The 23,120-nt window shown below is 38.2% G+C and overlaps 1 protein-coding gene, 1 long non-coding RNA gene and 1 other non-coding gene across 4 annotated transcripts; 1 reads left to right on the top strand and 2 right to left on the bottom strand.

Moving 5' to 3' along the window:
* The first annotated feature begins 6,252 nt into the window (after positions 1-6,252).
* Positions 6,253-9,441, top strand: LOC141707242 (protein NRT1/ PTR FAMILY 8.2-like). 2 transcript variants are annotated; one of them, XM_074510289.1, is made up of 5 exons: positions 6,253-6,427; positions 6,902-7,066; positions 7,361-7,578; positions 7,974-8,350; positions 8,491-9,441. In XM_074510289.1, exons 1-5 carry the CDS (start codon positions 6,397-6,399, stop codon positions 9,323-9,325), a joined length of 1,626 nt encoding a protein of 541 aa, XP_074366390.1. In that variant the 5' UTR covers positions 6,253-6,396; the 3' UTR covers positions 9,326-9,441. The 2 variants fall into 2 exon arrangements, with proteins under 2 accessions (XP_074366390.1, XP_074366389.1); XM_074510288.1 differs by having other exon boundaries at positions 7,797-8,350.
* A 2,657-nt stretch (positions 9,442-12,098) lies between these two features.
* On the bottom strand, positions 12,099-15,446 carry LOC141705889 (uncharacterized). The gene is made up of 3 exons (XR_012568521.1): positions 15,259-15,446; positions 14,056-14,166; positions 12,099-13,871 (listed from the first exon to the last, which is right to left on the bottom strand). It is a non-coding gene; the product is annotated as an uncharacterized LOC141705889 (long non-coding RNA).
* A 4,423-nt stretch (positions 15,447-19,869) lies between these two features.
* LOC141709461 (small nucleolar RNA R71) lies at positions 19,870-19,976 on the bottom strand. The gene has a single exon (XR_012570036.1). It is a non-coding gene; the product is annotated as a small nucleolar RNA R71 (small nucleolar RNA).
* Positions 19,977-23,120: the final 3,144 nt, after the last annotated feature.

Here is a 23,120-nt window from a genome sequence, read left to right as displayed (position 1 = left end):
TAAGAACTTGTTTTGAGATGATGAAGATAGGAATATAAGGTGACCATGGCTGTGTGTAGAAGAGAGCGTAACCCATGAATCCTTTCTCCTCAGGATATTTATAATCCAAGGATAGGTTTTAGGTTTTGGTACCTTTCGATCTGGTACCTTTCGATCAGGACCGTTCGTTGCTGGGGCGTAGGACGCCTAACTTGAATGAATTTATTACACGTGTCTAGACAAAGACCGCCTTAGAATGTGTCAAGGGCGTTTGACGCGTGTGTTGATTGTCCCAATTACTGGTTATTGATAGTTGTCATTGTCACGTGCCTAGACTTGTTTCCCACGTGTTTTCCCATAATGGGCTATAGGATTGGCATGTTCCTGGATTGGGCTGGACCCCGGCTCCTCCCAAGAGCCTGACTCTCCCTATAGCAGAGTTGAACTCTAGCTGGGAGAATGACTTGATCCTGGATTAGGATGGAACCCGACTCCTCTTATAAGCATGGCTCACTCTATTGGCTTGTTCTTGGATTGGGCTAAACACCATTGAGTCTCGCTCACCCTAGAGCAGGCTTGGACCCTAACTGGGAAATTGACTTGTTCCTCAATTGAGCCGGACCCCGGCTCCTCCATTGAGCCTGACTCACCCTATAGCAGGGTTGAACCCTAACCGAGAGATTGACTTGTTCCTGGATTGGTCTGGAATCCGGCTCCTCTTGTGACCATGGCTCACCCTATTGGCTTTTTCCTGGATTGGGCTAGACCCCGACTCCTCCATTAAGTCTGGCTCACCCTAGAGCAGTCTTAAACCATAGTTGGGAGATTGACTTGTACTTAGATTGGGTTGGAACTCGGATCCTCTTATAAGCCTGGCTCATGATTCTTTTGTTGTCTTGAGAAAAATATGCTGCTTCTTGCCTCCGAATTCAGGTTGGGTATGTAGAGACCAATCCAGATTTAAGTAGAGAAGATTTGTTTATCTTGAGAAAAAATTGATGTTTCTTGCCCCCAATCCGGATTCAAGTAGCGAAAATTTGGTTTTCTTGAGAAAAATTTGCATTTCTTGAGAAAAAATTGCATCTGTTTGCCCCCAATTCGGGTTGGGTATGTAGAGACCAATTCGGATTCAAGTAGAGGATATTTGGTTGTCTTGAAAAGAATTTTCTATTCCTTGCCCCCAATCCGGGTTGGGCATGAAGAGACCAATCCGGATTTAAGTAGAGAAGATTTGGACATTTGGTTACCTTGAGAAAAAACTGTTATTTTCCCCCCAATCTGAGTTGGGTATGTAAAGACCAATCCGGATTCAAGTAGAGAATACTTGGTTGTCTTGAGAAAAATTTGTTATTTTTTACCCCCAATCCGGGTTGGGTATGTAGAGACCAATTCGAATTCAAGTGGAGAAGAAATGGTTACCTTGAGAAAAACTTGTTGCTTTTCCCCCCCAATCCGGGTTGGGTATGTAGGAACAATCCATATTTAAAGATAGAGAGTTGTGCTGACTTGAGAAAAAAATTTGTTGATTTGCCCCCCCCAATCCGGGTTGGGTATGTAAGAGAGAAAATGTTGCCTTTGAGAAAAATTTTGCTGCTTATTGCCCCCAATCCAGATTCAAGGATGGAGAATTGTGCTGGTTTGAGAGAAAAATTTGATGCCTTCGTGCCCCTTAATCCGGGTTGAGAATGTACAGACCAATCCAGATTCAAGGATAGAAATATTGGTTAACTTGAGAAAATTTGTTTCTTTTTGTTCCTCTAATCCGGGTTGAGGATGTATAGACCAATCTAGATTAAAGGATAGAAAATTTGGTCGATTTAAGAAAATTTGCTGCTTTTTGCCCCTATCCAGGTTGAAAATGTAGAGACCAATCTGGATTGAAGGATAGAAAATTTGCTTGACTTGAGAAAATTTTGTTGTTTTTTGCCCCCAAATTCGGGTTGAGAATATGGATACCAATCCGGATTCAAGGATAGAAAATTTGGCTGACTTGAGAAAATTTGCTGCTTTTTGTCCCCCCCCCCAATCCGGGTTGAGGATGTATAGAACCAATTTGAACAAGTAGAGTTAATCCTGGGTCAGGATTAGTAGTCATGGATTATAATTTTTTTTCTTTTTGTGGCCTAGTCCAGACCTATACCTAGGCCAGGACTAGTAATCATAGCCCAGAAAAAGTTTTTTCTTTTTGTGCCCTAATCCGGACCTATACCCGGGTCAGGACTAGTAGTCATAGCTTAAAAAAACTTTTTCTATTTGTGGCCTAGTCCACACCTATACTGGGTCAGGACAAGTAATCATAGCTTGGAAAAAGTTTTTTTTTCTTTTTATTACCTAGTCCGGACCTATACCTGGGTCAGGACTAGTAGTCATAACTTAGAAAATGTTTTTCCTTTTTGTGAGTTTGAACCTGTACCTAGGTCAGGATAAGTAGCCATAGCTTAGAAAAAGTATTTTTTTTGTGGCCTAATCCGACCTCTACCTGGGTCAAGATTAGTAATCATAGCTTAAAAAAAGTTTTTTCTTTTTGTGGCCTAGTAGTTTAGAAAAAAAATTATTTTTGTGTCCTTGGGTTTTATGGTAATCACATTGGTTCCGGTAGGTCCGAATCCTAAGATGAGTATGGTTGGTTTAGGCAGGTAGTAGAAAGGTTTGTCCCGAATTTCCTTCAGGATTTCTACTTGGGTTTGGTTCAAGGGTGTCCAATCTGGCTCTGGTTTGGGTTCCTTTGCAGGCCTGGTAGGACCGGGGTCCCTTTTGGAATTAGTCCAGGGACCAAGCCTTTGAGAGATAAGAGTATTTTGAACAAAGTTGGTATGCTGATTTTGCTTAAATTTCTTATCATGATGGTAACCCCCTTTCGGACAGTCATCAAAATGTTTGCTCCCGGAACCCCCGTTTCGGGTCATTCTCATAGCTTTGAGCACGCTCGTCTCCTTGATGATCCTGGAAGCCCCGACATAGGCGGAAGCCAGGCTCTGGGGCTCTTTGTTGATTAACTCCACCACATACCTTTCATTGTGATCTGGGTCTAGGCTCCTCCGGAAGATGCTTAATGTTTCTCTTTCGTCCAAGTTGGAGATTTTTTGGATTACTTCCCGGAAACACCTCATATAGTCGAGAGAGCTTCATTATCATATTATCGGATTATTTTCAGGTGACACATGTGCAGCTCATAGGTCTTGTTAGCCCAGAATCTTCTGAGGAAGGATTTCCTGAATTCCTTCCAGTTGTGGATGCATCGGGCGGGGATCCTACTTAACAATCTCTGGGACCTTCCCTTAAGTGTAGATGCGAAGAACCGGGACTTGGTTAGATCGTTATAGTAGTAGATCTGGGATATTTGCTCGAAATAATTGAGATGTTCTTCTGGGTCTCCCATCCCATCAAACGAGTCAAAATTGTGGTGCTTGAGATTTTTCTGCCTGGGTATGGCTTCCCGGGAATAGCTAAAGGGGGTAAAGGTCTCTTAAATCTCTAATCCGGAGTCCCTTCCCACCTTTCTCTGTAGCTCGTAGACCATGTTTTTGAGATCTTGCTGACCATCATAATCGTTATCTGAGATAGTCTCCGGGGTAGGGTCCCTCTGGGTCCTTTTGGTCCTGGACCTAGCCAGTAGCTTTTCCTCTTCCTGTTGCATTCTCTTTTGGATCTTGAGTTCAAGTTTTGCCTCTTCCTCACTTCGAATATGCTTTTTTTACCTCCAATTTCTTTTATTTGGTTGCTTCCATCTCTTTGTTCTAGCTTTGATCCTTTTGTATTTTCTTCTTGTTTTTATCGGTCATAAACGGACGATGGGATTGGTGAGAGTTCCCGGATTTCTCAGAATCTTCAACTTGGTCTGGTGCTTCTTGAGCCCGAACTTGGTGTTTTCGGTAAAACCAAATAGCTTTTGCCAGCTCATTGCTGGTTAGGTTTTTCATATGCTCATCGGCAACCGGGACTTCAGTGTACTTGTATAGGTTCAGAGTAATAAGAGCACGGGCATCGACTATCGACTCCTGGTCAACAGGAAGTGGTTGCTCTAGGGGCGCGCCCTGGTTGATGTCTGGGTCCAGGTCCTACCTCTGAGTGCTGGCAAAAGGCCCGGTGCTAGGAGTTTTTCCTCCTCTAGCCATGATTCAACAACTCAAAATACAAGGGTACAAATTTGCAAATAACAAGATTTTACGAGAAATGAACCCCGCAAACAATAACTAATACAAGATTCGAGACATAAAATAGATCTAAGGCTGCTTTTACCAATAATCAGTATTAGCGGAAATAAAATCAAGTTTGCGGGCTGTAAATCAACAACATTTTAGAATAATTAGATCTGTGTTCAAGATATGAATATTGTATGCAAGAGGGAGCAGAACTGGGTTGTAAACAAATAAATCTAGCTATATCACACACAAACGTGCCTTAAAATAAGCAAATAGAGCTTACACAAACGAGGTTTAAAACAAACAAACAGAGCACACACAAATGTGGCTTAAAACAAAAGGATTCATGTTTACGATAGATCTAGGTTGTTTGGATTCTTACAAATGAGAGAAAGGACTCTTTTCAGAGCTTGCTGATTAAGATGAGCCCAGGGGCACCGAGACCCAAGGACGGAGCCGCTCTCCTTTTAGCGTAAAATGATAACTCCAATATACGGTCTGGGCCTTCCGATGCTGCGCCTGGACCCTTCTTGCGGTGTAGCTGTCGTTGGTTGTCTACAAAATAACAGCGGATGGGGGTTTGAGCCCTGCAGTGTCTCCAGTGTGAGAGTAAAAATTCGCTTTTGGATGATGAAGAGAGAAATATAAGGTGGTTGTGGGTGTATGCATATGAGTGTGTAGAAGAGAGCGTAATCCCTAAATTCTTTCTCCTTGAGTATTTATAGTCCGAGGATAGGGTTTAGGAATTGGTAACTTTCGATAAGGATTGTTCGTTGTTGGGGGCGGAGGATGTTTGACTTGAATGGATTTCTTACACGTGTCTAGAAAAGGACCGTCTTAGAATGTGCCAAGGGCGTATTGACGTGTGTCTTGACTGTCCCAATTATTGGTGATCGATAGTTGTCATTGTCACGCGCCTAGACTTATTTCCCACGTGTTCTCCCATGATAGGCATAGGATTGGCTTGTTCCTGGATGAGCTGGACCTCGGCTCCTCCCAAGAGCCTGGCTCGCCCTAGAGCGGAGTTGAACCCTAGCTGGGAGATTTTAGGGTTAATGACTCTCTCACGCTCATACACACACATCCACCTTACATTCCTATCTATCTTCATCTTCTCCAAAAGCTTAGTGATAATTCGGTGTTGTTTTGCAGAAACCCCACAACAGTTATACTTCAACTGCAGCGAATGATCCAATCGCGTCGTCGAATGAGCAGCCCTGCACCCAGGAATTATCACTATCACTAAGCTTGCTATGGAAATTGGGGTTGGCATGGAGATAATGAGAAACAATGAACAAAAATTCAAGCGAGAGGAGATTGCTAATGTTATTAAAAAAGGTATTGGTGAAGAAAAGTGGTGAATGTGTGAGGATGAAAGTTAAGGAATTGAGTTTGAAGATGGAGAAAGGAGAAGAAGATTTGGATTACACAGGGGAGAAGTAGTTGCACATTTGCCGCTTGTAAAAGAACATAATAGTCACAGAATCACAGGATTGTACTAGTTGCAGCTGGTCACCATAATTTAAGTTGTCTGATATACAGCATCGATCAACATTCCTTGTACTACATGGTGTGACAAGAATAACTAGTAAAGATATCGAGATACCGAACCTAATAGTACGTGATTTACCAGATCACATCTTTCGGTTCAGGGACTCATGTATTAATATCCAGAAACAGTATGTTTTATACTTATAAAGGGATAATATGAAATGATCCTTCAAGTTTCACACATCTAATGTCATCTGTCTATCACCATTTTTGAGTTTTTTTAATTGTAATCGAGAACTTGAGAAAATTTTGCAGTTCATTGTTATCTATAAAATGAAGACATAAATTTGTTTTAAAAGCCACAAACATATTATTAAACCAAACACACAAGTGACTAACCTATTTGTAACTCTCCTCTGTTGAAGCTTTCATTTCTTTATTTGATTTGTTTAAATTTTTAGAAATGACCTGAAAACTTGTAATTAAATATCGGTTGCAGAAGGTTCTCAAATTGCTAAAAAGACAAAACTGCTTATTATACAGACTACAAAGATGCGACTTTGCAAATTGGCATCGGCCCCGGTAGGGTCTTTGTAATCTTCAATCATGATACATACATGTAAAACAAGTGGATTCTCCAAGTGACAAAAGCATAAAGGCCACAATATTAGAAAGACAATGAAAAAATTAGAAAAATTATAGTAAAGGCAGCAGAGCATCATCACGTCTCGGTGTGCTGTTGGACCATTTCAAATATCCAATCCCTCCATTCAATCTGTTTAACATGCTAAACAATCGTATAGGAATCGCTTCAGGTTGGTAATTTTCTTGGTGTGTAATGGTGAAAGATAGTTCTTTGATATTATATATGTTTGTCTTATAAAGTCAAACCTTTCAGAAAGAAATTTTCTGAGTTTGGTAAATCACTCTTTGAAGATCATGCTCTATTTTGTCCCAGACATATGTTTATATAAACCAGAATTTCAATTTTAAAGCTATACTATTAGATGCATATTGACCATTGAACTCTATTCATACTATCTGCAGTTTCTGCTATGATAATTTTGGAAGGAAATGATTATATTTTAAGTTCTGAGTTACATAAGATAACTTGTTCGAGATCACACCAACACGAAGATAGCTGCGAACTATGATAACTAGGATTTTTTAAGCAACCCGGAACCCCATGCCAAGTTATTTTCTCAGAATTTTAGATCAGATACAATAGATTGTGATTTTAAAATTTCTGTATCTGATTATGTAATCTGGACTATTTTATTTCAAATTAGGCTTCGCGACATCTCAGAAAGAAGACAGTTTGGTAAATACATACCGGTTGCTAGAAGACGTCGAAGAAGATGATATATATACAGGAGATGGAACAGTTGATTATCTTGGTAATGCTGCTAACAGAAGAACAACTGGAAACTGGAAAGCGTGTAGCTATATCCTTGGTACTTATTAACTCTTGAACATTGTTAGACAACATTGCTAGACGGAGGGCTTAATTTTTATATCATGTTATGTTAAAACTTTCCCTTACTTGAAAGCCCATTTTTCGGGATTACAGAATTGATAACTACAATCCCGTCTTTGGAGCAATGATTAAAATTAGTATCCAAATTATCTTTTTGCGATTACTGGGGTTCCCGGGAAGAGCTCTCATACCATGTTAAATTACAGAGTCCCCCCAAACTTTTGGTTGTTAGAGGGCTAAATACATGTATTGTGCTTATGTTAATCCACAGGAGCTGAATTCTCCGAAAGACTGGCATACTGTGGGATGAGCTCCAATCTGGTGCTTTACTTGAAGAATAACCTCAATGAGCACAGTGTTACTGCCTCCAAAAATATGGCAAATTGGAGCGGAACATGTTATGCAATGCCTCTGATTGGGGCGTTTCTGGCTGATAGGTATCTCGGAAGATATGGGATGATTGCTACCTTCTCTATCATCTATGCTATGGTAGGTTTATGTTATTCGTATCATATCCGAATGATTAGTTTGGATCTAAAAAAAATAATCGAATTTTATTTAGCAAAAAATATGAAAGTATTAGAATTTTTATCGAGAAGAATAATCAACATAGTCACTTGGATAACTAGTGTTAAACAGTATCTACTAGTCTCTTGATTTGTGTAGTTATTGTAAATTAGTACTCAATAAATGACGTTCTAATACAGGGGATGTTACTCTTGACATTATCAGCATCAGTCCCTGGCTTAAAACCAATCTGCAATGACAGAGATGTTTGCTATGCAACAAATGCTCAAACTGTAGTTTTCTTCATAGCACTTTATCTAGTTGCTATAGGTACCGGAGGAATTAAGCCTTGTGTCTCCTCCTTTGCTGCAGATCAGTTTGATGATGCTGATGAGATTGAGAAAAAGCACAAAGGTTCTATGTTCAATTGGTTTTACTTTTTAGTGAGTTCCGCCTCGCTCATTTCTCATTCTGTGCTGGTCTGGATACAAGTTAATGTTGGCTGGGGAATAGGTTATGGCATCGCAACGGGGGCCATGGTAATAGCAGTTATTTGGTTCTTTTCGGGAACCATCTTGTATAGGAACCAGACACCAGGAAGTAGCCCTCTGACACGCCTTTGCAGGGTTCTTGTGGCTTCTTTGAAGAAAAGAAATCTTCAGGTGCCAAGTGATGAGTCAGTTTTGTATAAGAATGCTGATGCAGAGACTACTTCGACAAGAAGCCGTAAGCTCGATCACACCGACAGTTTAAGGTAATTAAGTTTCTATTAAGAAATTGCACTATGTACTCTGCTCTGCGCATCACGATGACTAGTCATTTTCCAGTGAATCCAGAGAGACTTGGTTTCTTCACTCACAATTATTGTCCTCTAAATTCTAAAACATGTTTCAGGTTTTTCGACAAGGCAGCCGTGGAGGTGGAATCGGACCTTATAGAAGGCTCAATAAACACATGGAGTCTTTGCACAGTGACTGAAGTTGAGGAGCTAAAAGCTCTAATACGGTTGCTTCCTCTATGGGCTACTGGTATAATCTTCAGCATGATGTATGTCCAAACAGGCATCTTTTTTGTGCTGCAAGGCAGTACAATGGATACTCGTGTGGGAAAATCAGGCTTTGAGTTCCCACCAGCTTCAGTTAATATATTTGACTCCATCAGTTGTATGTTCTGGGTGCTAGTCTACGAAAAAATAATCGTTCCACTAGCAAGAAAATTTACGGGCCAGAGATATGGCTTAAAACAGCTGCAGCGTATCGGTACTGGCCTCTTCATATCAATCATTTCTATGATATGTGCAGGGATATTGGAGTTTTTAAGACTTGAACTTGTGAGACGACATAATTACTACGAGCTCGATCACGTGCCCATGTCAATCTTTTGGCAGATCCCTCAGTACTTCATAATGGGGTGTGCAGAAGTTTTCTCTCAAATTGGACAGATGGAGTTTTTCTACGATCAGTCGCCTGATTCAATGCGAAGCATTGGGGCTGCGATTTCACTCTCTACCACTGCTCTTGGTTGCTATTTGAGCTCATTTCTGGTAACTGTAGTTACAAAATTTAGTACTAGAAATGGAGATGTTGGATGGATCACAGACAACTTGAACTATGGTCGTCTACATTATTTTTTCGGGCTGTTGGCCATATTAGGGACCATCAATTTAGGAGTTTTTATCTTGGTGTCAAGGTGGTACACATATAAAAGGCCCATTAAGCCTCTAGATTGATGGCCTTACAATTGTATGCAATGTAGTATGTGAAGAAAAAGGAAGAAGATAGAGCAATACACAGATATTGTACAGTTAAATTTGCAAAAGTTCGAGTACTGAGAAAATTGGCCTTACCTATCAATGCTCTATATTATCGTGATAAATTAAAATGAGGTATCTCGAAATTGAACATCTCCAAGACTCCAAAGCCAATAGCTACAAGTGTTAGCTAAAACATGATTCACTAGAATTTTATTGAATCCGTCAGAATTTAAACTCCGCATTAACTATAATCATTAATTCATAAAGAAATTTCTACTCTTAAAATGTTGATTAGGGCTGTTCACGAACCGAGTCGAGCCGAGTTTTGATTGAACATAGCCGAGCTTTAATTTTTTTCTGACGAACCGAGCCGAGCCGAGCTTTCTAATCGAACAAAAAACGTGTTCGAGCTCGAGCTCGTTAACTAACGAGCCGAACACGAGCTTGTTCGCGAACATAAACGAGCCGAGCCGAGTCGAGCCGAGCCGAGCCGAGCCAGAAAAAATTCCGGTCAACCGATGTTTGACTGTGAAAATAACTTATCAAATAAATTTATTTTTTTTTGAAAATTTGGTTATATCACTAAAATATATATATCTTGACATCCATACGGTTGGATCGAGAAAAAATATTTTTAAAAAAATCGAAACACCAATTAATGACTAAACACTAGTTAGTGGTAATAGTCAAACTAGTACTTGACTATTAAAATAACAAACCAAATAAAATTATTTTGGTCTGAAAATTTGGTTATATCATTAAAATATATTTATTTTGACATCCATACGGTTGGATCAATTAAAAATAATTTTAAACAAGTCGAGATACTAATACAGGACTAAACACTAGTTATTAGTACTAGTCAAACTAATATTTGACTGTTAAAATAGCAAACCAAATAAAATTATTTTGATCTGTAACTTTGGTTATATCAATAAAATGTATGTATTATGACATCCATACGGTTGGATCAATATAAAGTATTTTTAAAATAATCAAAACAACAAATCAGGACTAAACACTAGTTAGCGGTAATAATCAAACTAATACTTGACTGTTAAAATAACAAACCAAATAAAATTATTTTGATTTGAAACTTTAGTTATATCATTAAAATATATTTATTTTGACATCCATACGGTTGGATCAATTAGAAATAATTTTAAATAAATCGAGACACCAATACAAGACTAAACATTAGTTACCAAGACTAGTCAAACTAATGTTTGACTATTAAAATAGCAAACCAAATAAAATTATTTTGATCTAAAACTTTGGTTATATTAATAAAATATATTTTTTATGACATCCATACGGTTGGATCAATTAGAAATAATTTTAAATAAATCGAGACACCAATACAAGACTAAACATTAGTTATCAAGACTAGTCAAACTAATGTTTGACTATTAAAATAACAAACCAAATAAATTTATTTTGATCTAAAACTTTGGTTATATCAATAAAATATATATTTTATGACATCCATACAGTTGGATCGATATAAAGTATTTTTAAAATAATCGAAACAACAAATCCGGATTAAACACTAGTTAGCGTTAATAGTCAAACTAATGCCTGACCATAAAATAGAAAATCAAATAAAATTGTTTTTGATGTGAAACTTTGGTTATATCATTGAAATATATATTTTATAACATACATACGGTTGGATAGATGAAAAATATTTTAAAAAAAATCTTAACTAGAATATAATTATGAAGCTACATTTTAAAATTAGAAACTAAAATATAAAATTTCTAAATCACCTCAAAATATATCACATATGGTATGCAAAATTATCGTTGGAAGATAAAAAAAAATACAGTGAAGTCGGATTTAAAAAAAAAATCATACCTATATAAAAATATTTAGGATATATTAGAATTTTTTTGAATTTTAACTAACGAGTTCGAGCCGAGCCGAGCTCGAGCCGAACAACCCAAAACTCGGCTCGAGCTCGATTTGCTTAACGAACATATTTTTCTGTTCGAGCTCGAGCTCGAGTTCGTTAACGAGCCGAGCCGAACGAGCTCTTAACGAGCCGAGCTCGAGCTTGTTCACGAACAGCTCGGTTCGTGAACAGCCCTAATGTTGATATCCCTTCTTCTGTTCATAAATGTTGATACCTTGTTCAGAATACAAGAATTACCTATACATCATCACATGAAATTCTCTTGAGAGCTTGTATTTAGGCTTGTAATTCAAATTGAATTGAGTGGCTTTGAAGTCGGTCAAATAAAATGGGCTTGAGTCAACTTGATTTCGAACTCGAGCGAATAGGCATTTGAGGTTGATAAAGAATTGAGTTCGGTTCGCCTCGAACTTGTTCACAACTCGAATTTCAACTTGATTTCTGTTACAGGATTAAAATAGAAATGATTTTCATTTTTTTTTACAATTTTATTCTTTTAGTAGAAAAAACTCAAACTGAACTTTAAGCGGGAAATTCTGTTATCGACATATTGTATTAATACCGTTAAGAGACACCTGATTCATTTTATGAAATGAAATAACAACTTATCAATCTGTTCTCTCATCTCTCTTCTTTTCTCTCTAAACTCTCTTTCTCTCTCTTTAATTCCTGTAAATTCTTATTCTTGATTTGTTGTATGTTAGCATGTTATAGTAATCTTTAAGGGTTCAGAATAATCCCTTAACATTGATATCAGAGTTGTTCTATCATGTATTTCTCTGACGCAATTACTCAAACACATGGTGTGTTAGTATATTCATCAAATCCGGCGTCTAGAAATCGCAAAACGACGACTATGGAAGAGCAATTCAAGATTTTACCGGAGACAAGTACAAGAAAACAAGAAGCTCAGATTAAAAGGTTTGAAGATAACATGATAAAGATGATGCAAGTAATTACAGACATAAAGGAATAAATCAAATCTCTAGAGAATGCATCGTGACGCGAAGAAGTACCAATTAACAATGATTCAGGTACAATTTCTGGTGTTCGATCATTAAGTTTCTTGCCAAAACTTGCATTTCCAAAGTCCGATGGGTCTAATTTCTAGGGTATGGATTAAGAAGGCTACGAAATACTTTGAATTGTGTAAAATTCAACATGATCAAAGGGTAAATTTAGCATCATTGCATATGTTGGATAAGGCAGAAAATTGGGTTAATAGCTTTTGGCTATAAGAAAAAATGTAAAATGGGGGGTGTTTACTGAAGATTTGACAATAAGATATAAGGAAGAAAATGGTAGTAATATAGTAGAACAGAGTTTAACAAGATGATGCAGAATGAGAGTCTTGAGAAGTACATTGATGATTTTGAAGATTTGAGGTCTATTATGATTATGATTAATCACATTTACCAGATAATTACATTATTGATAGTTTTATTGGTGGTCTGAAACCGTCTGTGAAACCGTTTGTGAGAGATTTTAAGCCTAAAACAATCTCTCAAGCTATAGAGTATGCAAGATTGCAAGAAGAATCATTAGTTGTCGTTTCTCAGAAGTCAACTAGGTATAGTTTTAAAAATGCTCCAAAACCTATACAATCTATTCCTATGTTAGCTAATTCTAACTCCCTTGCTACCAACACCTGCTACTAAATCAGATCAACCGAATTTAACAAAATTTAACCCAAGGCAGGCTATAAACAACAGATTTATACCAGCTCATGTACGGGCTGAAAAGATTGCAAAAGGGTTGTGTTATTTTTGTGATAAACCTTATGAAAGAGACCATAAATGTAAGTTTAGAATCACAATTATTCACTGTGGAAGTACCAGGTGATGTAGAACAGATTGATGAAGAAGGAGAAATAATTCAGTCTGTTTTAGAAGAAAGTGAACCCTGCATATCTGTGAGTGCTTTAGCAGGAGTGCAAAACTTCTAGGCCATGAGAATATGAGGTATTATTAAAAATAAGGTCATTTCTATTTTAGTGGATTCTGGTAGTACTCATAATTTGTGGATGTTAATCTGATAAAATCCTTGAATTGTGATCTGGAAAGTATTGATACTCGAGTTGTTACTGTGGCTGATGGTAATCACATACCCTGTAATCAATTGTGTAAGTCATTGTGTTGGGAAATGGGTGGTAGATTTTTTAGTACAGAAGCTATGTTGATTCCATTAGGAGGATGTGATATGGTATTAGGAGTATAGTGGTTAAGTACACTAGGTCCTGTCAAGTGGGATTTTAAGGAGTTCAAGATGGAGTTTGTATTCAAAGGAGCTGCTATCAAATTACAGGGAGTACCATGTCATAAGCTGAAGGTTTTGGATAAACCTCCTTCTTCCAAATTGCTTAAGCAAGCAGCTCAATATTTTTTTATTCAGGTACAAGATCTATCTGTAATAAGCCCTAACCAATCAGTTCATTCTAGTAAGCCATAAAAGAATAAACATGGGTCAGAACTAGAAAAGTCGCAGAAGGAATTTGCTGTTGTTTTTGCAGAATTAGATGAGCTACCTCCACATAGAGGAATTTATGATCATAAAATTCTTGTGGAACCTAATGCTAAACCTGTAAACATCAGGCCATACAGGTATCCCCTGAAACAAAGAGATGTAATTGATCAATTAATTCAGGAAATGTTGGACAAAGGTATAATTCAAGCTAGTTCAAGCCCGTTTGCGTCTCCAGTAGTGTTAGTGGGAAAGAAAGATGGGACTTGGAGACTGTGCATCGATTATAGGGAATTGGATAAGAAGACGGTTAAGGATAAGTTCCCAATACCTGTTATAGATGAGCTTGTTGATGAATTGGCTGGAGCACAGTGTTTTAGCAAATTGGATTTGAGAGCAGGCTACCACCAACTCAGGCTACATCCAGATGAGGTATTCAAAACTGCATTTAAGATACATACTGGCCATTATAAATTTTTAGTCATGCCTTTTGGTTTACAAATGCACTGGCTTCTTTTCAAAGTTGGATGAATGCAATTTTTAAACCTTTATTAAGAAAATGTGTATTAGTCTTCTTTGATGATATATTGGTGTATATCAAGAGTAAAACATATCATTGGTCTCATTTAGCTGTTGTGTTTACTTTGATGAAAGACAATCAGATCTATGCTAAATAGAGCAAGTGTTTCTTTGTTGTGGACAAGGTGGAATACCTTGGTCATTTTACTTCTGGGAAGGGTATTGAAACTGAACCTAGTAAGATATTTATTGTGGATAGTTGGCATGTCCCTAAGTCTGTAAAAGAATTAAGAAGTTTTTTAGGGCTAACATATTATTACAGGAAATTTGTGAGGGGGTATGCGACTATAAGCAGAAATTTGACGGACTTGTTAAAGAATGGAAATTTTCAGTGGAATGAATTGGCACAAGAATCTTTTGAGAAGTTAAAATTAGCTTTAACTACTGCCCCTATTTTGGCTATTCCTGATTTCAACAAGGAATTTGTGGTGGAAACTGATGCTTCTAAAACTGGTATAAGAGCAGTTTTAATGCAAGATTCCCATCCTTTAACATTCATTAGTAGAGCTTTAGGGACAAAATGGCAGAAATTGTCAGTCTATGAGAAAGAATTGCTTGCAATTGTATTTCCTGTACAAAAGTGGGAGCAATATCTTACTGAAAATCATTTCATAATCAAAACTGATCAAAAGAGAATAAAATGGTTATTACAACAGAAGATCTCTACTCCTTTTCAACAGTTTTGGCTTTCAAAACTTTTAGGTTTTAATTATGAAATATAATATAAAAACGGGAAGGAGAATTTGGCTGCAGATGCTTTGTCAAGAGTTACTAATGCAAAAATATTGTGTTAATATTGACAGGGTGATTCAGGAAAGTTATATATTTGATGATGATATTGAAGAAATTTACGGATGAGCGAAAGCGTGATATAACAATTATTCCGTAAAAACCATGTATCGCACATATAGAAAAACGTATAAATCAAAAAGGAGTGGAGGAATCGTAACCATACCTTAAAAATCGAAGCTTTATAAAATGGTTGCTAGCAGTTGCTTCTCAGTGTGTGAATCACTCTACCAGTATCCACCAAGAATAATCCTCTTCGATGAAGCTTTTTATAAAACCAAGCTTTTATAAAAATGGAGTTTTGGGAGAGAGAAAGAGAGAGAGGAAGAAGATGGAGGCTAGTTTCTTCTTAGATTTTTCACAAAAACAAGTGTGTTTAGAATGAGCCATCTCATTCTATTTATAAGGCTCTCCTAGGGTTTTTTTTAATATATCTATATATATTATCCCCACATTTTATCTTTATAAAATGCTTTAATAATAATTAAAACTATTTTAATCATTATTTCATTTTCTAAACTATTTAGAAAATAATTCTCTCTCATTATTTCATCAAAGAAAATATTCTTTTATGGTGTGACCCTGTAGGTTCAATATTATACCGGTAGTAGAAATAAATAATAATAAACTTTTATTAATTATTTACATGAATACTAAAATTCACTAAATATAATTAACTGATTAATTATATTTATTCTATATCGTGAGTGATGCTTCTCAACATATCGCGACTATCCGGATAATATGAATTCACTGCTTAGAATACAAAGAACCTGTCAGTGACTAGTTACCGTACAATGAATTCCTTCTACCCTTACAATATCCTGATTAAATACAAGGCATGGATCTTGTGTCAGGCCTATCAAATTTAATCATATGATTTCTTATTCATAATGCAAAGTTCATATTAATGCAAATTAGAAACTCCTTTCTAATTTCATACACTCTGGCCAGAGATTCCAGAACTCGCATACTAAGAATAACATAGGATATTCTCTTCCTATACTGGAAGGGGTAGATCCTCTATTGATATTAACTATCTCTATACACAAATCCCTATGCCCAAAACAGACCTAATGGATGTCCTTGAGACAAAGGACTAAACCAAAGCACAGTTCATTATATACAAGATAACTTTAACGATCTCAAGTCTAAGGACACTTGTACAACTATCACTCAGTGAATAACTATTGACACACGAGTAATCTCCATTAGTTGTTCAACTTATCGAGTCATGTTCAGTGAACTTAATCCCTAATAAGCACCTACATACTAGTTATAGTGTCACCACACAAATGCCTATGAGAACAGACATCCTCCTGAAGGGAGCAAGCATAGTATGTACCAATCTTTGCGGATCCACTAACATCCGATTAGTTATCCTATGATCAAAAACTGTTTAAGTCTAGAGTTATCATCTTCTATATCTCACTATTATAATCTCATTATAATTCTAGAAACTTTACTCTAAACTATGGAGCATCTTATTTAATACACTTTAAATAGATAAAGCCCATAATAAAACCAAAATAAGTCTTTTATTAATTTCAATGAAATCAAATAGGAATACAAGAAAGTTCTTCCTAACTCATCATACATGATTGGATTTAGGACAAACACTTTCAATCTCCCACTTGAACTAAAGCCAATCACCCTGGTATCTAATACCCATCTTCTCTTTATGACGATCAAAGTGAATATGAGACAATGACTTTGTGAGTGGGTCTGCTACGTTGTTATGTGTGTCAACTCTCTCAATCTTGACATCTCCTCTTTCAATGATTTCCCTAATCAAATGAAAGTGTTGCAAAACATGTTTGGAATTTTTATGAGACCTAGGTTCCTTGGCTTGTGCTATTGTTGTGTTGTTATCACAATACAACACAATAGGCTCCTCAATGCTAGGAACAACTCCCAACTCAGAAACAAATTTCCTCATCCAAACGGCTTCTTTTGCAACCTCACTTACAGCTATATATTCTGCTTCCGCTGTGGAGTCAGCCATTGTTGACTGTTTGGAACTCTTCCAACTAATCGCACCACCATTCAGAGTAAACACGTACCCTGACATGGATTTGCTATCATCACTTTCTGATTGAAAACTACAGTCAGTATAACCCTCTAGTTTCAACTCAGATCCACCACCAAAAATAAGAAAAATATCCTTAGTCCTTCGCAAGTACTTAAGGAAGTTCTTCACTGCTTTCCGGTGGTCTTCACCTGGATCGGACTGATATCTGCTCGTCACACTCATTGAGTAAGCAACATCAGGCCTAGTACATAACATCGCGTACATGATAGATCCTATTGCTGAAGCATAAGGAATCTTACTCATACGCTCTCTTTCCTCAGGTGTCTTAGGAGACATCTTTTCGGAAAGGGATACTCCATGGCTCATCGGTATGAGACCTCTTTTGGAGTTTTCCATGCTAAACCTTTTAAGCACTTTTTGGATGTATGTACCCTGGGTAAGACCTATCATTCTTCTAGATCTATCTCTATAGATCTTCATACCGAGAATGTATGATGCTTCTTCCAAGTCCTTCATAGTGAAGTTCTTCGATAGCCACACTTTGACTGATTACAGCATCGGTATATCATTTCCTATAAGAAGTATGTCATCCACATACAATACAAGAAATGGTACTGCGCTCCCTGATAAGTGGCATTTTATACCACTTAGAACGTCTTAAAATGGCTTAAATTGGTGTCTTGAAATCAAGTATTTTGTGTATTTGATGCGTTTTTCTAGTGTTTATGCATTTCAGGGTTTTAGTTGCATTTCGGGGGAGGAATCATCAAGAATAAGCCTGGGCATGTGTTCACCATTGCGAGAGGAAAGAAACGGGCAGATTACGGTGAAGAAACGGAGCAAAATCAGATTTTTTCCAGTAGAGGTCTGAGCGCCCGCTCAGCATTGCTGAGCGGCCGCGCAGCAAGCTGAGCGCCCACTCAGCTATGCTGAGCGGCCGCGCAGGGTCGGGAAAAAAGATATAATATTTCTGGACTTCTACTTCTGTTTGGTTTCCACTTCTATGTAATCTGAGTTTTATGGGACTATTATATAAGTAGATTTGAGACGTTTTCACAAGTGTGGATTGAAGAAGATTGTGTTTTTATGCAAGAAGCGAAGGAGATAAGGAAGAAGACCGATTTAGCACACCGCAACGAAGAGGAAGCATATCTTCTTGTGATTCTTGTTTCGTTGTAACGTTGGATGCTAGTTTTCTTGCTTTGAACTTATTTACTCTTGTGACGTACTCGGTTTTAATATAATTAGTTTAGTTATTATTTTCTTGTGTTTGTTTATCATGATTTCATATGAACCCATGATAACGACAAGTGCTATTATGGGCTAATCGTGATCATGGGGTTATAACGGATTTATTATGGAATTCCTTATTTAATTGTTTAATACTTTAGTGTGTGATGATTGTATGATATCTAGTATTGGTTGTGCGTATTCGTCTTATGTGCGTCGCGAACATATAAGATAGGGTGTTAATATCTTGTGAAGCGACGGTGGATCTTGAGATTTAGAACTTGCCATGCTAGCATAGGTTCATGTACGTTGTGCATGATTAGTGGGTAACTCTAACAGTTTTATTTGCCCTATGTAATCAAAAGGAATAACTTGTGTTTAAATCGTTGTGTTGTCAATTTCTGTAGACATATAGGAACTCAACATAATTGATGACTATTCAACTTCTATCTTAATTGTGGATGCTTGGTAGAATGGTATTAGTACAATGAAAGTTGGCTTTTATCAGTTTTGTGTTATTCGATTAATATCATCACTGTCACATGCTAAAGGTAATAACAATGGCTATAGAAGGAAGTAATAATGAAGTTGTGATCTCATGAGTGTTTTATTATTGATAAATTGAAGTGTTAGTTAAGTGATTAATTAAGTAGTTGATTGTAGTTAATATTTAATCAACAATTTTAAGTGTTAGTATCTTAACATTGAGAAGTAATCATACATTGGTGAGTGAGTTAAATTAGACAATAATTTAGTCTGAGTCTCTGTGGGAACGAACTAGAAAGTATTCTATATTACTTGCGAACGCGTATACTTGCGTGAATATTATCGCGTGTTTTCGCCCTAACAAGTTTTTGGCGCCGCTGCCGGGGACTCGGCGTATTCGTTTAGTTTATGTACTTACCATCATTGGTCATTAGGACTCAGTGATTAGGAAGTAGTAGTTACTTATTTTTTTCGGTTGTGTTTCAGGTACTTTAGCAAGCGTTTATGCAAACTCGTTCTCGTGCTCGCAAGAGGACTTTAGATACAGCTGAGGAGACAGACGAAGTTCTTGATATTCCGGAGAAGTTAGATTTTGAGGATTCGGATTCAGGAACTGAGCAGAAAGAACCAGTAAACATGGGAGATCGTATTGTTCAAGCAGATCCAGCTCTTATGGATTTTTCTCGGCCTAAAATTGATGATATTCAGTCAAGCATCCTTCATCCGGCTATTCAAGCTAACACCTTTGAAATCAAGCCGGGCACTATTCAGATGGTGCAGAATTCTGTTTCTTTTGGAGGAGCGGCAACTGAAGACCCCAACATGCACATAAGGAATTTTGTCGAGATCTGCAGCACTTTTAAGTATAATGGCGTGACTGATGAGGCTATCAAGTTGAGGCTTTTTCCATTCTCACTGAGGGACAAGGCTAAAGACTGGTTACATTCTGAACCAGCTGGGTCCATCACTACGTGGAAAGATCTTGCGCAAAAGTTTCTGGTGAAGTTTTATCCGATGGCAAAGACTGCTGCTATGAGGAGTGCTCTTACTCAGTTTGCGCAGCAACCTACAGAATCTATGTGCGAGGCTTGGGAACGCTACAAGGAAATGTTGAGAAAATGTCCACATCATGGAATGCCGGATTGGATGGTGATCACTGGTTTCTATAATGGTTTGGGGGCCCAATCTCGGCCCATGCTCGATGCAGCAGCTGGAGGCGCCTTATGGGCTAAAAGCTATACTGAGGCGTATAATCTTATAGAGACGATGGCTGCAAATGAGCCTCAAAACCCAACTCAGAGGATGACGTCAGGCAAGGTAGCAGGTATTCTGGAAGTTGATGCAGCCACCGCTATTGCAGCCTAGCTCCAAGCGCTATCAATGAAGGTTGATTCTCTGGCTACATATGGAGTTAATCAAATAGCTATGGTTTGTGAGCTTTGTGCAGGTTCTCATGCTACGGATCAGTGTTCTCTTGTCAACGAATCTGTTCAGTATGTGAATAATTATCAGCAACAACAGCAGCCTGTGCCAGCGACCTATCATCCTAACAACAGAAATCATCCAAATTTCAGCTGGGGGAATAATCAGAATGCTATTCAGCCACCATATCAGCAAGGAGTGAGTAAACAGTTTAACCCACCTGGATTCCAGCAACCACAGCAGTATGCTACAAGGTAATCATATCCTCAACAGGGAAGTACAGCTGCACCTACTAGTGCTGATTTTGAGGAACTTAAGCTGTTGTGCAAGAGTCAGGCGGTTTCTATCAAGACCTTGGAAAATCAAATCGGTCAATTAGCCAATGCAGTGCTCAATCGTCAACCTGGCACTCTTCCCAGTGACACGGAAGTACCGGGCAGGAAGGAAGCTAAAGAGTAAGTCAAGGCTATTACCTTAAGGTCTGGAAAAGTGGCTGATGCTGAAAAGGCAAAAGAAGGAGAAGCTGAAATTAGAGATGAAGAATCTAAGCAAAAGGAGAAAGCGGCGGAACCAAGGAAGACTACTGTTGAACACACTCTGCCTGAGGCTAATACAGAGGAGAAACAGCTCTATCCTCCACCACCTTTTCCTAAGAGATTGCAGCAACAAAAGCTGGATAGACAGTTCGGGAAGTTTCTGGAGGTGTTCAAGAAACTTCACATCAATATACCTTTCGCTGAGGCTCTGGAACAAATGCCTAGTTATGCGAAGTTTATGAAGACTATTCTTTCAAGGAAGGTGAAACTGGATGACCTTGAAACCGTTGCTCTCACGGAAGAATGCAGCGCTGTTCTGCAGCAAAAGTTACCACCAAAACTGAAAGATCCAGGAAGCTTCACCATTTCTTGCACCATTGTCGATCTTTAAAAAGCTGGATCTGCCTGATCCAAAACCCACATACATGTCGCTATAATTGGCTGATCGTTCCATTACTTACCCAAGGGGCATAGTTGAGGATGTGCTCGTCAAGGTGGATAAGCTCTTCTTTCCTGCAGATTTTGTTATTCTGGATTTTAAGGAAGATAAGAAGATTCCCATAATCTTGGGAAGGCCTTTCTTGGCTACTGGCCGTACCTTGATAGATGTGCAAAGAGGGGAACTTACTATGCGGGTCCAAGATCAGGATGTGACCTTCAACGTATTCAAGGCAATGAAATTCCCTACAGAAGATGAGGAGTGCTTAAAATTGGATGTGATTGATTCTGCGGTTACTTCGGAACTCGATCGCATGCTAATGTCTGATGCATTGGAAAAGGCCTTAGTGGGGGATTTTGACAGCGATGATGAAGATGGCAACGAGCAATTATAATATCTGAACGCTTCTCCCTGGAAGCGAAAGCTGGACATACCATTTGAATCTCTTGGTACTTCTGACCTTAAGAATGCTGAAGGGAAGCTCAAACCATCAATAGAGGAAGCACCTACCTTGGAGCTCAAGCCATTACCTGAACACTTGAGGTATGCTTTTTTAGGTGATTCATCTACGTTACCTGTTATTATTTCATCTGACCTTTCAGGTAGTGAGGAAGACAAGCTCTTAAGGATTTTGAGAGAATTCAAATCGGCTATATGATGGACCATAGCAGACATCAAGGGGATAAGTCCTTCATATTTTATGCATAAAATTCTGCTAGAGGAAGGTAGTAAGCCAACTGTGGAACAGCAGCGAAGACTGAATCCCATCATGAAGGAGGTGGTGAAGAAAGAAATTCTGAAATGGCTAGATGCAGGCATCATTTATCCTATTTCTGACAGCTCGTGGGTGAGCCCCGTACAATGTGTACCTAAGAAAGGAGGTATCACTGTGGTCAAAAATGAAAAGAATGAGCTCATCCCTACTCGAACAGTTACAGGATGGAGAGTATGCATGGATTATAGAAAATTGAACAAAGCCACAAGGAAGGATCACTTCCCTCTTCCATTTATTGATTAGATGCTTGACAGATTGGCGGGTCATGAGTATTTTTGTCTTCTGGATGGTTATTCCGGGTATAATCAGATTTGTATTGCACCAGAGGATCAGGAAAAGACTACCTTCACTTGTCCATTTGGCACATTTGCTTTTCGCAGAGTTTCGTTTGGGTTATGTGGCGCCCCAGCCACTTTTCAGAGATGTATGATGGCTATATTCTCTGACATGATTGGAAATAACGTCGAAGTGTTCATGGACGACTTCTCCGTCTTTGGACATTCATATGATGAATGTTTGAATAATCTGCGCGCCGTACTCAAAAGATGCGTGGAAACTAATTTGGTGCTCAATTGGGAGAAATGTCATTTTATGGTGCGTGAAGGCATTATCCTTGGGCATAAGGTCTCTAGCAAGGGTCTGGAGGTGGACAAGGCCAAGGTGGGAGTCATTGAAAATCTTCCCCCACCTAATTCTGTGAAAGGAATCCGTAGTTTTCTTGGTCATGCGGGTTTTTATCGACGATTCATCAAGGACTTTTCAAAGATATCTAAGCCGTTGTGCAATTTGCTTGAGAAAGATGTGCTTTTCAAATTTGATGATGAATGTTTGGCAGCATTCGAGACTCTCAAGAAGAGTTTGATCACTGCACCAGTTATTACAGCGCCAGATTGGACAGAACCGTTTGAGATGATGTGTGATGCGAGTGATTATGCGGTAGGTGCAGTTCTGGGACAGCGCAAGGAAAACCTCTTCCATGTGGTCTACTATGCGAGTAAGACTTTAAATGGTGCCCAATTGAACTACACCACTACTGAGAAGAAGCTTTTGGCTATAGTCTTTGGTTTTGAGAAATTTCGATCTTATCTACTTGGTACGAAAGTAACAG

Source organism: Apium graveolens, chromosome 2 (assembly GCF_009905375.1).
Source record: "Apium graveolens cultivar Ventura chromosome 2, ASM990537v1, whole genome shotgun sequence".
In the NCBI taxonomy this organism is placed as follows: Eukaryota; Viridiplantae; Streptophyta; class Magnoliopsida; order Apiales; family Apiaceae; genus Apium; species Apium graveolens.
The sequence above is the reverse complement of the archived record's forward strand: the minus strand, read 5'-3'. Positions and strand labels throughout refer to the sequence as shown.